At 53.0% G+C, this 15512-nt stretch overlaps 3 protein-coding genes across 3 annotated transcripts in view; 2 read left to right on the forward strand and 1 right to left on the reverse strand.

The window, feature by feature from the left end:
* Positions 1–15512, reverse strand: part of DEDD (death effector domain containing) — a 126113-nt gene that overhangs the window by 59897 nt on the left and 50704 nt on the right. The gene's annotated exons all lie outside the window — the stretch shown is intronic.
* On the forward strand, positions 1381–10747 carry NDUFS2 (NADH:ubiquinone oxidoreductase core subunit S2). Its single transcript, XM_066371314.1, has 14 exons — positions 1381–1512; positions 2164–2270; positions 4716–4906; positions 6556–6676; positions 6779–6891; positions 7768–7842; positions 7988–8065; positions 8180–8265; positions 8459–8578; positions 9451–9580; positions 9804–9899; positions 10068–10151; positions 10286–10343; positions 10501–10747. The coding sequence occupies exons 1-14, from the start codon at positions 1418–1420 to the stop codon at positions 10536–10538; spliced, it is 1392 nt and encodes a 463-aa protein (XP_066227411.1). The 5' UTR covers positions 1381–1417; the 3' UTR covers positions 10539–10747.
* FCER1G (Fc epsilon receptor Ig) lies at positions 11240–14385 on the forward strand. Its single transcript, XM_066366001.1, has 5 exons — positions 11240–11405; positions 13191–13282; positions 13424–13456; positions 13848–13868; positions 14021–14385. Exons 1-5 carry the CDS (start codon positions 11357–11359, stop codon positions 14081–14083), a joined length of 258 nt encoding a protein of 85 aa, XP_066222098.1. The 5' UTR covers positions 11240–11356; the 3' UTR covers positions 14084–14385.

The following is a 15512-nucleotide window of genomic DNA, read 5'->3' on the forward strand; positions in this document are numbered from 1 at the left end:
CCTACCCTTGACCCACCACATGCCTTGACCCTGGTCTTAAGTGGAGGGGGTTGGAGCTGTAGCCAAACAAAGGCTGGGAGACCAGAAGGGGCAGGGGCAGGAGGTGCCATCACCAGAGGGTTTCTATTGCTCCTTTCCATCCCCCCATTCTGAGATGAGGACAAAGGGGGTGACTAAGCAGCAGGAGACAAAGGGCCTTAGAGTTGCAGCAGCAATGTGTGTGGGGGATGGGGGTATCCGCAGCAGGGAGAAGGCACAAAAGATGCAGTGTCCTAGGCAGCCCCCCAGGATCCCTAACCCCAGTTTCAGATCAAGTTGTCCCCCAGGCCAAGCAGCCCAGTGTCTATCCTGACCTCTCCCAGGCTGGATTCAGGCAAATAAATGCAGTCTCCCCATCACCAAACTCACTATCCCAGGGAAAAGGTGGGGAAGGAGGGGGCAGTAGGTAGAGCCTCCCCCTGACTCTGTGGGGGCTGTCCAGTCTACCCAGGTCCCAGTCAGTTCCCACAGTCAGGGGTATGACCCCACCCTTTGGTACGGTTCCCATTAGGTCAAGTCCCAGACCAGAAGTCTGGCTTGCCCCAATTTCTCCGCAGCTAAGAATTCCTCTCTGCCTCTGTCTCTGTCCTGGTCTGTCTGCCCCACCCTGCTGCCCTGCGGGTGGACTGTGACCAGGGACCCCTAGGAGGGCCTGGGGGTGACCTCTCCTCTGGATCCGAGGCGGGGTGGGGGGCTTGCAAACTCAGGGCTGGCCCAGTTGGAACTGGGCTTGTTGGCAGAGGTAGAGCAGAACCGGCCTCCAGGGATGGGCTCCTCCATACAGCATGGGGTCAGAAGCCTGGTGGTAAGCGCATTTCTGTGGCTTTGGCCAGGGCCGAACCAGGGTCCGGAAGACATGAGGGGGCAGGCTGGAGTTGGGGTGCGGGGCATCCCTATGAGCAATATCAGGTCACTCTAGGGGCCGCCCCTCCAACGCCCCGTGGGACTCCAAAGCTGGTGGCCTTGGCAGCCAGCTCTTCCTTCGTGGAGGTCTGGCGGCGCCTGTCAGACCGCCCGGCTCCGCTCCCTAAACCATGTGCGACATCTGGAGACAAGCTGGCTCTCGTGTGGGGAGTAACTGGCAAAGCCTGGGGCCACCTCAGGAGGGCAAGGGAGGCGGAGGCGGGAGCGCGCGCGGTTTCTCGAGCTCCCGCCTGGAAAGGCCGGTGAGGAACGATTGGAACAGGCACTCTGTCCCTGTCATTCAAACCACAGCAAGGCCGAGGCCCAGAGCGCAGAACCGAACGTCGTCAGGTTCAGCTCGGGATCTCGCCAGCTTCCAAGATGGAGGCCGCCCTGTGCGGGTGGGCGAGAAGCGACCGGAAGTACGAGGGCGGGACTTCCGCCCGGCACCCCTCCCGCCGCGCGCAGCAGGAAGATGGCGGCACTGAGGGCTCTGTACGGCCTTGGGGGCGCCGCGGCGCGGGGTCTGCGGTCCGGGGCGGGGGCCCGGCTGCAGGTGCAACCCAGCAGGTGAGACTCAGGGCCGCCCACCGATGCGTTGGCCCCAAGGCTGGGGACTCCATGGCCACTGGGGCCCCGAGGAAAGAGTGACCCGAGCCTGTGACCCCTCGCCAGGCCCGCTGTCTCGGGCGTCAGGGGCCGCGGCGCCCGTTCTAGCCGAGGCAAGTGGGTCTCGAGCTCGTTCGGCCAGCGGTGAATCAGGCCAGGAAAATGCTGCCCCGCAGCGTTGAGACCGTGTCCCCTTCTCCTTATCTCTGCTGCTTCTCCTGACCCCCGTCACGGTGGGGTGACACCGGGGGTCGGTGAAAGCAAAGAACCAACATGACCCCGGCCGGCGCGGCGTCCCCTGGTCGCCCCTGAGCCGAGCGGAGCCAAGCGGCCAGCCGGCTCCTTCTGTCTTTCCGGCTGACCTTGAGCGAGCAGCTTTATCGCCTTCCCACTCAGGAGGACGGGGATGGGAATGCCCCCAGCCTTCGTGCACAGGGTGATGGATGAAGGGATATGGGAAGAAGTCGTTACGGGGAGGGACGTCTAGGGGTCCAGCTGGTTCTGCCAATGACTTGGTGAAGAATCCCAGACACATACCTTCCCAGGTGTCTGCCGCCCTGAGAGTGAGAACAGGAGCCAGCACTTCTCAGCCTCCTATCTTTAACTCCCTAGAGGTGCCCGGCAGTGGCAGCCAGATGTGCAGTGGGCAGAGCAGTTTGGGGGAGCAATCATGTACCCCACCAAGGAAACAGCCCACTGGAAGCCTCCACCTTGGAATGGTGAGTGCCTAGAGCCCCTGTCCCAACCTGGGTTGTAGGTGCTCTCTGTCAGGCAGGTTGTAGCCCCCACCCTTTCTGATTCTTGCACTGTGCAATGCAACAAGCATGACAGTGATCATAGTAGGTTTTTGTCAGGTAAAGAAGGAACAGAAGGACATTCCAGGAGAAAAGAAAGAGTAGGTCCCAGCCAACCCTCGAAGGTCTCTACCCAAGTTGTGGCCTTAGCTTCAGCTTTTCCCAGAGGTTCAATATGTTTCCATTGCCCTTGCTGGACAAGGTGGTTTCCTCACTGTCACACAAGTGAAACTTTCCTCAGCACAAACATTTCTTCTCCATCGAAACTAGCTTTCCACTTTGACTTTTTGGTTCTGGTAAGTCCCTTTGGCTCTTTTCTCTCTTTTGCCCTACATGTCTGTGTCCAATAAGTTACCAAGCCCTGCAATTTTTTTTAAATTTCAAATTAATTTTAGAGAGAGATGGGGGGGTGAGAGAGAGAAACATTGATTTGTTGTTCCACCTATCTGTACATTTATTGGTGAATCTTGTATATGCCCTAACCGGGGATCAAACCCACAGCCTTGGTATATGGAACAATGCACCAACCAACTGAGCTAACTGAGCAGGGCCTATATAATTCTTTCATAATGTTGGACATCTGGGCATCTTTCCCTTTCTTGTTCAGATTTATTTTGTATCAGAACTTGATTACTTCAGGAGTCTCTTTACTGGGTTCCTGTCCTTGACCTAATTCCTGTCCAGATATCCTGTACAGTGTCATGGACTTCATTGTCCCCTAACGTCATTTTGCCACGTCAGTTACTGTCATACTCAAAAACCCTTAGAGGTACTTTCAGTTACTTTTCAAAAGCTTAACAGTAAAAATAGCTGGGTGCTTACCAAGTAGTGTTTTGTATGCATTATCTCACTTAGTACTTACAACAACCCTCTGAGAGTGGTACTAGTATTATCCCAATTTTGAGGAAGTTATGATGCAGGGAGATTAAAACTTGATCAAGGACACACAGGTGGAAATGCACCCAGGTCTGTCTGACTCCAAAGCCCACAAGTGAAGAATTTTGGTTGAAAAGTTCAGCTCTAGTTTCAAATCTCAGTTCACCATTTACCAGTGAATAAAGTACCTTCTTCAGAGCATTACTGTAGGGATTAAATGAAGTAATAATAATAAGTCACTTGGTGTAGTGATTGGCACATGGCAGGGCTTCCATAAGTGTTAATGATACTACTGCCTGCCAACACTAATCCTCTGCCTCTCAGTAGATAAGAGATAAGAGTTCCAGGCATTTACTTCCTTGTATCTAAGATTTGGCCTGTGTTGATGTTATAGCTGATGTCTCTTCTATCTGCCTCTGTGAATCATTCCCTGAAAAAAAATTTTTTTTTTATAGAGAGACAGGGACAGACAGGAAGGAGAGAGATGAGAAGCATCAACTCATAGTTGTGGCACTTTCGTTTTCATTGATTGCTTTCTCATATGTGCCTTGTCTGGGGTGGAGTGTGTGTGTGTGTGTGTGTGTGTGTGTGTGTGTGTGTGGCCGAGCGAGCCAGTGATCCCTTGTTCAAGTCTGTGAACCTGGGCTCGAGCCAGAGACCTTTGGCTTCAAGCCAGCAACCTTTGGGCTCAAGCCAGTGATTATGGGGTCATGTCTATGATCCCTTGCTCAAGATGGCAACTCCACCGCTCAAGCCAGATGAGCCGGTGGACCTCAGGGTTTCACTGCGCCACCGCCTGGTCAGTCTCATTTCCTAAATTTAAGAGCCAGCTCAGGTCCTACAAGGCCTCGCAGTGTTTAATGGCTGACCCCCTTCACTAACTTTGACAGTTTGACATGTGTGACTAGTCTCTCACATGTCTCCGTTCCTCAGGTTAAATTGTAACCTTCTTGAGGGTAAGTCCTGTCCTTTAGTAATAGTAAGAATGAAGAATTCACTTCCCGTGGGCCATCACCAGATGGTTTTGAAGGGCATTGCATTCTAGTGGTTAAGAGTGTCGACCCTGGAGCTGAACAGGCTGAATTCAGTCCTGGCTCTGCTATTTACTAGCTCAGTGGGAAGTCATTTATCTTTTCTGGCCTCCGTTTTACCAGTAGAATGGTAATAACAACAGTACCTAATATTCATGTGGTTAGGAAAAGCAATTAAAATAAGTAAAGTGCTTAGAGAGTGCCAGGCACATAATAAGGAGCATATAGGTGTTATCTACTATTGTTTTAAAGGGTATTCTGGGCGACGTGGGAAGAGTAGGTTTATGGTGCATCGCAGAAAGCTTGGTCCCCTTTCCCCTTTTTTTCCCTCCCCTTTTCCCACAAAAGGCCTTCATGTAGGTTAGGAAACAGCGAGGGGTGCAGTGAGAGATCAACTCTTTGCTGCCTCTTGGGGGCTCTCAAGGAATTGCCACTTTGCTCTGAACTCTTTCCCATTTCTCAGATGTAGACCCTCCAAAGGACACAATGGTGTCGAACCTGACCCTGAACTTTGGGCCCCAGCATCCAGCAGCCCATGGTGTGCTGCGCCTAGTGATGGAGCTGAGTGGGGAGATGGTGCGCAAATGCGACCCTCACATCGGATTGTTGCACCGAGGCACCGAGAAGCTCATTGAATACAAGACCTACCTGCAGGTGTGGGCGGGACTTGCGGGGACCTTGGGCGTTGCCAGTCTGCTCCCCAGAGCTGTGGGGGAGGAGGGTTTGGAGGGCAGTAGCCCGCTGAGGCTGGTGAGGACAGTCTTGGCTGGGAAGAGGGTGGGGCTGGCAGCGGCTGAGTAACTTGGATCATCTGGACTTGATTTGTTTGGCAGAAATGCTTTGCGGCCAGAGCTATACTCCGTTTTTCTCTGGCTGACTTATGGCTGTCCCGTTGCCCTTCTTGTAGTGCTTTAGTTTCCTTGCTCTGCTCGCACTCGATGTCAAAATTGGGGTCCCTGGGGGCAGGGGCAGAGGAAAAAGACGTCAACTCCCCACGATTAACGGCTGATTCTTGTATCTTCCAGCTGTTTTAAGTTTGTTTTTGAAATGCTCAGTGAGTCAGAGTGACTGGGAGGGAGTCTGTGACAGTTTGCCGTTTTTCAGAGAATTGTGTGACCCAAGTGGTGAGGGTCAGAGTTAAAGGAATTGGGTCTGGGAGAGGAATCTGAAGTGTTTTTTCTTACTGTCTCAGAGAAGGATCTTTAGAAGAGGATAATGTGGTTAGCGCGAAGAACCAGCTGACCAGATGGCAGTTCCCCCGAGGGTCCAGACAGTGGTGGCTTCTGGTCCCAGAGCCCATGGAGTTAACCCTGTAGCCTTGTCCCACATCACAGTGACGTCAGGACAAGAACTGGCTGTCCTAAAGATGGCTCTCAGCTCCACCTCCTTCCTGGAAGCTCACAGCTGGACTTAGTGTCTTGGCATTCTAGGGGAAGAGCCATTCCCATGAGAGACAAATCCTGGCTTCCTTATGTTCATACTCCTGGGGACGGGGACCCCTAAGACTGATGACCTAGAGAGGACTGTTAGGAGTGGGGGTACTGGACCCAGGTCACCCTGGGTCATAGTGCAGATTGTTAAGTTTACAAGAATTTTGTGAGCCAGTAGTTGAACAGTCATTGTTAAAATTAAATTGTATTTACAATTTAATACGTTACATTAAAAACAAAGGTAAGAAGTACTCAACACTTACCAGGTATTGCTGTGCCATGCTCTGGGGTGCTAGCTCCCGTGTCTGTGATGGAGTGCTGTTCAAGGTTACTATGCCCAGAGCTGTGTTCACTTATGAGACATAGGCTGGCCCTGGCCAGTTGGCTCAGTGTTCGAGTGTTGGCCTGGCGTGTGGAAGTCCCAGGTTAGATTCCTGGTCAGGGCACACAGTTGAAGCACCCATCTGCTTCTCCAGCTCTTTTCCCCGTCTCATACCCTCCTGTAGCCATGGCTTGAATGGCTCAAGCATTTTGACCCTAGGTGCTAAGGATGATTCCATGGCTTCCCCTCAGGCACTGAAATAGCTCTGTTGCCAAGCAGTGGAGCAGTGGCCCCCGATGGGCAGAGCATTGTCCTGTAGGGGGCTTGCCAGGTGGATCCTGGTCAGGGTACATGCGGAAGTCTGTTTCTGCCTCCCGCCTCTCACTTAATAATAATAAAAAAAGAGGCATTGATAGCTGAAAATTGTCCATGGTCAGAGTATTTCACCAAGGAGCCTGGCAAATACGACTCAGGGCCTCCTGTTGGCTGTCCATCCTGCCCTGTGAGGGCTCCTGGCCCTGAGGGGGAACTCTGTTTCTGCCTTTTCCCAGGCCCTTCCATACTTCGACCGGCTGGACTACGTGTCCATGATGTGCAATGAGCAGGCCTACTCACTGGCTGTGGAGAAACTGCTGAACATCCAGCCTCCGCCACGGGCACAGTGGATCCGAGGTATGCTCAGCCTCTCCAGCTTCATGTGCAGACCCAGCCTCTGCCCAGGACTGTTGTCAGCCTGGACCCTGGGCCCTGTCCTCCTGTCTTCCCTCTCTGCAGTGCTGTTTGGGGAGATCACACGGCTTTTGAACCACATCATGGCGGTCACCACACACGCCCTCGACATTGGGGCCATGACCCCTTTCTTCTGGATGTTTGAAGAAAGGGAGAAGGTATGAGAAGGAGGGAGGAAAGGAATGGGGAAGGAGGTAAGGAAATAGAGAAGGCATGAAGGAGAAAGGAGGTTAAAAGGAGGGAGAAGTGCCCAACCAGGCTGTGGCACAGTGGATAGAGTTGGGAAACAGAGGACCCAGGTTTGAAACCCTGAGGTTGCCGGCTTGAGCACAGGGTCATTGGCTTGAGCTCAAAGGTCACTGGCTCAGCTGGAGCCCTCTGGTTAAGGCACATATGAGGAGACAATTAGTGAACAACTAAAGTGCCACAATGAATTAATGCTTTTCATCTCTCTCCCTTCCTATATGTTCCTCTCTCTGTCTCTCTCACTTTTAAAAAAAAAAAGAAAGGGAGGGAGAGGACCTGGGAATGTTTAGGGAAGGAGGTTCATTTAACCTGGGCTATATTCTTTTTTTTTTTTTTTTTTTACAGAGACAGAGTGAGAGTCAGAGAGAGGGATAGATAGGGACAGACAAGACAGGAACGGAGAGAGATGAGAAGCATCAATCATTAGTTTTTCGTTGCGACACCTTAGTTGTTCATTGATTGCATTCTCATATGTGCCTTGACCGTGGGTCCAAGTCACATATGAGCAGACCGAGTAACCCCTTGCTCAAGCCAGTGACCTTGGGTCCAAGCTGGTGAGCTTTGCTCAAACCAGATGAGCCTGCACTCAAGCAGGTGAACTCGGAGTCTCAAACCTGGGTCCTTCGCATCCCAGTCCGATGCTCTATCCACTGTGCCACTGCCTGGTCAGGCTAGCCTGGGTTATACTCTTAAGGGACTCTGTCATGAGGGTCTGAGCAGTGCACCACCATGTGGTCAGACTTCGGGGCCCTGGACTTTGTCACCAGTTCCCTGTGTGTCCTATGCAGATGTTTGAGTTCTATGAGCGAGTGTCCGGGGCTCGGATGCATGCTGCCTATGTTCGTCCAGGAGGTGTGCACCAGGTAAGCTGGCTCCAGCCCCCGGGCTTCAGTCCCAACCTGTGTTCTCTGCGGCCACTGGAGGGCAGTGCTCGCTAATGGAAAAGCCACCCAGTGGCCCTGGCTGGGGCTGTGCTGTGCTCACTCTCACCCTCCTTGTGGCTTCCAGGACCTACCCCTTGGGCTTATGGATGACATTTATGAGTTTTCTAAGAACTTCTCTCTTCGGATTGATGAGTTGGAGGAGGTAAGATAGGAGTCTGAAAAAATATCCCTTTCTTCCTTGGAAGGACTTGTGGGGTTTTGGTTCCCAGTTCTAAAGAGACACTTGAAGTTTGAAGGGTGTTTTCTTGACCAACAGATGCTGACCAACAATAGGATCTGGCGAAATCGGACAGTCGACATTGGGGTTGTAAATGCAGAAGATGCACTTAACTACGGTTTTAGGTGGGAGGACTAGGCTTCTCTCCTGGGGAGTGCGGTGTTCCCACCTGTAACTTGGCTCAGGAACCTGGCACCTTCCTGGTCACACTCTGAGTGTGTGCCCACGCCCAGAGAAAGGGGAGCGGTGGGGAGACTAAGGAAGGGAGGGTGGTTTCGTGGTTGTGGAGAGCGGCCATGTCCCTGTCCTGCTCTGCAGTGGGGTGATGTTGCGAGGCTCAGGCATCCAATGGGACCTGCGGAAGACCCAGCCCTACGACGCTTACGACCAGGTGGACTTCGATGTTCCAATTGGCTCCCGTGGGGACTGCTATGACAGGTCAGGCCTAGCTCCTCCCTTTGCTCATGGTCTAGTGGGTGTCCCCTAACTTTCCTCTTAGCTATTTTCTTTCCTGTGTATGTTAACCCTTTGAGTAGTGAGTTTTTTTCATGCTCGCCGACCCTCAGGAATGAGTTGTGGTTTTTTTTTTCAAAAAATGAAATTAGTTCCAGTTACAGTTTTATTAACTTAAAATCATGTTTGTTTGATAACCAATTTATGGAAACAAGAAGAACATACATTTGCCTTTTTTTAATGTTGCCTTACACATTTTAAAAATAGATCAATCGACTCTGGATGGTCAGGAGGCATGAGGACATACATGCACGTTCGTTCTCAAAGGGTTCAACTGGTGCTTTTCAAAGCACTTTCACATACGTGACACCTTATTTTACCCTTATGGTATCCTTGTGTCTCATATGAAACTAAATTGGGCCGTATTTTATCACTGAGGACGCTAAAGCATTAAGGTTAGGGGTGATCCCAGGATTATCCGTTCATGTTCAGTCTGACCCAGGCACTGTCCTCTAGATTCTAAGCTTTAGACTCTGTACCTGTTTTCTGACCCTGAAGATAATTTGCTGCTCTTTTCTTTTTGAGTCTATTTGACTCTCACCCATCCTGTGGTCCAGAAAGTATTTAGGAGGGTGATTAAAGAGGGAAATGATACTGGACAGGGTCTGAGAAAATTAGGAGAGGGCTGTGGACCGGCTCAGTACGAGAATCAGAAGACCGCACACAGGCTTCCTGTGGCCAGGCCAGGCCCAAGTGGTCGTCTGGGGGAGGAACGAGGGGAGTCCCCAGCACTTCTCAGGTCGCACCTGACCCTCTGATCGCCCCTCTGCTCCAGGTCTGTCTCTGGTCTCCTCCAGGTACCTGTGCCGGGTGGAGGAGATGCGGCAGTCCCTGCGAATCATTTCCCAATGTTTGAACAAGATGCCTCCTGGGGAGATCAAGGTTGATGATGCCAAAGTGTCTCCACCCAAGCGAGCCGAAATGAAGGTGGCTGCAGGGAGAGGGAGGACAGTTCTTGCAGGGCCGGCGGCTGGGGAGGAGCATCCTGGGTTTGAGTCTGTTTGCAGAGAACTCACTGCATAAGAGTCTTACGCTCCTGTGGCTCCTCTCATGCTCTGCGTCATCTCTGCTCGCTCTGCTGTCTCCCTGAGGGTAGAGATTGTTTTCTGTGCTGGGCGATGGTGTGTTGATGCTCCTTTTCTCTCTCCAGACGTCGATGGAGTCCCTGATCCATCACTTTAAGCTGTATACTGAGGGCTACCAGGTTCCTCCAGGGGCTACATACACTGCAATTGAGGCTCCCAAGGTGAGGAGAGAAGGGGAAGGAAAAGATTGAGGAGTGGGCAGCTGGAGAGAGATGTCCGCATAAACACCCGCTCCTCCGTGAGGGAGGCATAAGGGTGAGGGAGGGCGTCAGCTGGCAGAGAGAGGTGCTTCCTGCTGAGTGAGGGAGCCTGCCTTATTCCTCTGACAGGGAGAGTTTGGGGTGTACCTGGTGTCTGATGGCAGCAGCCGCCCTTATCGATGCAAGATCAAGGCTCCTGGTTTTGCTCACCTGGTAAGAACCAGTCCCAATGATTCTCACACCAGTGAATGAATCCAGTGATTGACTTTGGCTGAGATTTTTGTGAACTTTTCTTTCTTCTACCCTGACAATCTTGCCTGACACTGTTGCTGTCTTGATGTCTGCAGGCTGGTCTGGACAAAATGTCTAAGGGACACATGTTGGCGGATGTTGTTGCCATCATAGGTACAAGGCCTATTTTGTAGACAAGGGGGTTGGGACGCTGTTTGGGGACAGAATCTGAACACTTCCTATTCTGCATAGACTCTGGGCATGGACTCAGATCCTCAGTCTCCTGTCACAGAAATGTGACTCCACTTTTTTCTCCTCCCCTGCTTCCTAGGCACCCAGGATATTGTGTTTGGAGAAGTTGACCGATGAGCAGGACAACAGCATTGCGTCTCCCTGCCTGTTCACTTCCTGTGTGGAACCTGTCATCATAGGAATGGGGCTGTGTGTGTGTGTTGTGTGTGTGTGTGTGTGTACACGTGTATGTATATACTTGACACTCAGCTGTCGGGCTCTCTGTGCATGTTTTAGAAAAGGAGAAATTACAATAAATTAGCCGCCTTCTGGCCCCTATGCCAAAACCTCCGGTTTGTCTTTCTCAATAGGTTGGCCTTTCATTTTCATGGGAAACTTGAATGTTTGTTAACCCTGCACTTCTCTGTTAGACTCTATTCGCAGCAGTTTTTCCTGTTCCTCCCCGCCCCTCCTCTGACTCTTGTCCTTTCCACTTCTCCATTCCCCATTTCCTCTTTTCCCTCTGCACACTCCCCAACCTTGCTGCCCACACAAGCTGGTAAACTCCTCAAATCCGGGCTGGGGGTGACGTTCCAGGTGGGCACCTCGGGGCGCTTGACCAGAGACATCTGAACAGGGCTGGCGTGAGAAGGCGGGTTAGACAGCCTATCCCACGCCCGAGAGTCCCCTCTGAGTCCCTCTTTCTGTGGTGGTGGAGCGTTGGTCACTGGGCGTCACTGGGCGACTACGCAGAAGGGCCCAGATCTCTCAACTCCCTTAGTTGGCCCTTCCGGGAGCCGCCTGGTCTCAAGCGCAGGAAGGGGAAGGGGCCAGAGCCGGGGGAGGCGTGGCAGGAAGGGGGGGGGACTCTGTGGTCAGGGAGCTGCTCTCCCAACACAGCTGCGCAGTGCCCTCAGAGCTGTGGTCCCCGCTCGCCGCCCCCGGCCCTGCCCAAGATGATTCCAGCAGTAGTGCTGCTCTTGCTCCTTTTGGTTGAAGAAGCAGGTGAGAGGGTTTGGTGACTGACGGCCGGACGGATGGCCCAACTGCCCAATGACGAGTTGGGCTCCCAGTAGGGAGTGGAGGGCATGTGTGGTGGGCGAGGCAGGTGCCCACGGAGGACAGCTGGGCACAGAGACCCTGGGGCCAGGTCTGTGGGGTCCCCAGCAAGGCACAGGAGTCAGTTCCCTCCTTTCTTGTCCCTGTCTGTCTCAGGGTTGGTACAGAACTAAGGCTTCAGCTGGCAGGGAGGGGTGTGTGACCTAAAATGCTGGTTTGGGAAAGGCGGCACTTCCTGTGGGGTGCCTTGGGTCTTGGGCACTGGGAGCTGACCTCTAGCTGGTTAAGTCCTATTTATCAAGTCCCTGTAGGGAGGCAGGGCCTTGTCCTTGTCCTTGGGAGTGAGGCAAGGGGAGTCGAACAGACATGATTGCTGATTCTCCGGGTCGTCACTGACACTGACCTCCCTTCAGCCACTGGGAGGAGGTTGACCCGCCTGCGATGCCCAATTCTAGAGACCCGAGCTTTCGTAGAGAAATCGAGGCAGAAGTGGGAAGGTCTTGACAGTTGCCTTGTGAACTCACTTCTTGCTCTCTGGGGTGTCTCTCGTGAATGTTTTCAAGATTGATGGTTGCAGCTGGGGACTGGGGAGGATGGGGATAGTGAAACTGAAGGGAACTTGGGGAAATTGAAAGATGGATGGGTGGTTGCACCAACGGGGCTCTGAAGGCGGAAGGATCCCAGAGCCACCAGGGGAGGAGGAGGGAACCAGCTGGAGGCGTGAAGGAAGGACACACGCTTCGCTTTGAAGGCAGAAAACCTGGTTTGCCTCCAGCTGTCAGCGTAACCCTGTGGCCCTAAGTGAGTTCCTTAGCTTTCTTGAGCCTTGGTTTCATCATCTGAAGATGGTGATGACATTTCCGCACAGGGTAGTTTTGAGATTTATGCAACAAGAAGTGTGAAAGAGTGTCTCAGAGATAAAAATTCTAGACGGAGACCAGTCACAGGCCTGGGAGCCCATGCGGTAGGGGCCAGGGCAGATGGGGCAGGTAGAAGTGCAGACCCTATCGGATTTATTTTAAATAGTACAAACTTCCTCTCTCAGTGGCCCAGGGTGTGAGGAACAGGGCAGTGTCCCTGCAGAGTCCCCGAGACAGAATCACACAGCTGTGGTCCTTCCCTGAATCTTTGTGTGCAGAGGCGTGTGTCCATATGGCCCAGGAAAGGAGACAGCTTGTTTTTACATATTGTTTTACATATACATGGTGGGCAGAACGCCATGAGGCTGAGGCGAGATGACCAATAATAGGGTAATTGCCTTCCCGCCCTTCCCCAGCTCACATCCTTCCTGTCCAGCTCTCAGCCACAGGTCACAGGACTGAGCAGAGACACTCCTGTGGTTTCTTCACTGAAATTGTCACTGCCTTCCCCTCACCCTACCCCTCTGGGCTGAGGTTTTGGTCTCTGCCGAATGAGCTCAGATAGGTCCCTTGAGGGCTATGAAGTGCTCAATGGAGCCTGCCTACGGAGCTGGAAGGAGAGGGCTCGGGGCTGAGGGGACTCCTTGGGGCTGAGGCTCAGCGTTCCTAAGTTCTGTCGCTGTCACCCAGAACCATCAGCTTCCTGTCCTGCCTCCAGTCTAGGGCTGGGGAGAAGAAGGCAGGTGAGGGAAAGGACTCCAGAGGGGAAGATAAAGTTTCTTCCCTGGAGAGCTCCCTCAGGCCCTGTCATACCTCCCAGAGCCCCTTCCTTCCCTGACACCCTAACCAATGGCACCCTCTTTCACCTCAGTGGCCCTGGGAGAGCCTCAGCTCTGCTACATCCTGGATGCAATCCTGTTTCTATACGGCATTGTCCTAACCCTGCTCTACTGTCGACTCAAGGTGAGGCCAGGCAGGTGGGTGGGGGCCAGAAGGATGGGAATGGTGGTGGCAGCCTGGCTTTGATGAGAAACCCACAAGGTTTGCAGGGAAGAGGGATGGGTCACTAATGGGCATTTACTAATGACCTTTTCTTTACTCCAGATCCAGGTGCGAAAGGCAGCTGTAGCCTATCAGGTATAGAATTCCCCCCCTACACACACACACACACACACACACACACACACACACACACACCATCCACACACACACACACACACACACACACACACACACACACACACACCATCCACACATGGGTGTCAACAACTTTGCAGACTCAGCCGTCCTGGGGTTTTAGCCTTGGGGTCTGCAGCCTCGGGGAGGGGGGGCACATAAGTCTCAAGTGCTGACCTGCTTCTGAGAGCCTCCCCTCCTACTTTACCCTGCCTTCTCTACTACCCAGCCAAGTCACAGGTGACAAATCACCACCCCTGGCTGATATGTCCCTGGGTGCAGAAGAAGATGCTGGGTGGGGGGGCCTGAAGGAGGTACGGGTCTCTGACACCTTGTTCCTTTGCCTCCGCAGAAGTCAGATGGCATTTACACGGTGAGTGAGCCTGCCCGCCCTAACCCCAGGCCCAGGAGGTCAGCAGAAGAGGGTGGATTTGGGGTGATCTTTGGAAGGATGGAGTCTGTGGGCTTGGGTGGGAGCCCTCAGACGACTCAAATTCCTGACTGTCCTCTGACCTTCACCTCCAGGGCCTGAGCCCCCGGAACCAGGAGACTTATGAGACCCTGAAGCATGAGAAACCACGAGAGTAACCATAGGACAGAGGGTCTTGGTCATGGCCTCCTCCTGCTCCGGCTTTCCCTCCCAGCCCCACGGTTAGCACCACATATGCCTCCCACCACTGATGCCTGTGGACCTCCCACTGTAATGACGCTGTGCCCCCATAAATGAGCCCAGTGGGTCTCCCTCCCTTTCAAAGGCTTATGCTCAGATGCTATTTGTTCATGTTTATATTTTAGTCTGCCGCTTGACTGCACCCCTCTTCTCCTACCCACCCCCAAAGCCCAGCAAACAATGGGAAGGGAATGGCACCAATAAAGCTGCTCCAGAGGACTACACTCATTCATTTGTTTATCATATGCTTAGCCTCTGTGAGGCACTCAGCTGGATACTGAAGATGCCGTCAGAAATGAGACAGACACCATCCTGACCTTACAGAGCTCACAGTATCAGAAACCAGGCTGGTTTGCTCAGTTGAGGGGTGAATGCTACCTGTGAAGGGGACAGACGACACTCCTGACCCCCAGGGTCTCTAGCATGGAGCAGGAGCAGGGACTTCTGTGTTTGGACTCTGGGTACATTCAGAGACATTTTTTTTCTTTTCCCCCAAGTGAGAGGAGGGGAGATAGACAGATTCCTGTATATGCCCCGACCAGGATCCACCTGTCAACTCTTATCTGGGGCTGATGCTCTGCCCATCTGGGGCCATGCTTGCAACCGAACTATTTTTAGTGCTCGAGGCAGAGGCTCCACAGAGTCATGGTCAGCACCCAGGGCCGATGCCCTTGAACTAATCGAGCCATGGTTGTGGGAGGAGAAGAGAGAAAGAGAACAGGGGAAAGGGAAGGGTAGAAAAGTAGATGGTTGCTTCTCCTGTGTGCCCTGACCCGGAATCAAACCCAGGACATCCACACCCTGGGTCAATGCTCTACCACTGAGCCAACCAGCCAGGGCACATTCATAGACATTTGAACCTAAGAAATGACTTCAAGGTTGTGGAAAATCCTAGCCTCAAACAGTGACCTGTCTGATCACAGTGGGCATCAGAGAGTTGTGTGGGACAGCTCACAGTGTCCACGGGCATTAGCCTGGCTGAAAGATCAAACATGCAGGAGGGACAATGTGATGAAGGATTGTGTGATACTCCTAAAGGGAGGTTGTATGAAAACAGTGAGTTTTCAGTCGGTTCTGGGGCAAGAGGGACCTTAGCAGTCCAGGTGGGGATTGGAGGTGGGCAAGGCGCAAGGGACAAGTTGGGTCCAGATGGGAGGCGAGCTCCTCGAGAGCATGGGCGGGTAGCCAAGGACCCCCGTTGTCAGTGCCTGTCTGTCCCAGCTCTGCGAGGAGGCAGGGTTCCCTGGAGAGCCTGAATCCCATTGAATGCCGCTGGTCCTGCTTCTGATGGAGGAGCCCTCTCAGATGGGTCTCTGGTCCTCGGGGACACCCCTGGCCACCCTGTGC

Source organism: Saccopteryx leptura, chromosome 2, assembly GCF_036850995.1.
Source record: "Saccopteryx leptura isolate mSacLep1 chromosome 2, mSacLep1_pri_phased_curated, whole genome shotgun sequence".
NCBI lineage: Eukaryota > Metazoa > Chordata > Mammalia > Chiroptera > Emballonuridae > Saccopteryx > Saccopteryx leptura.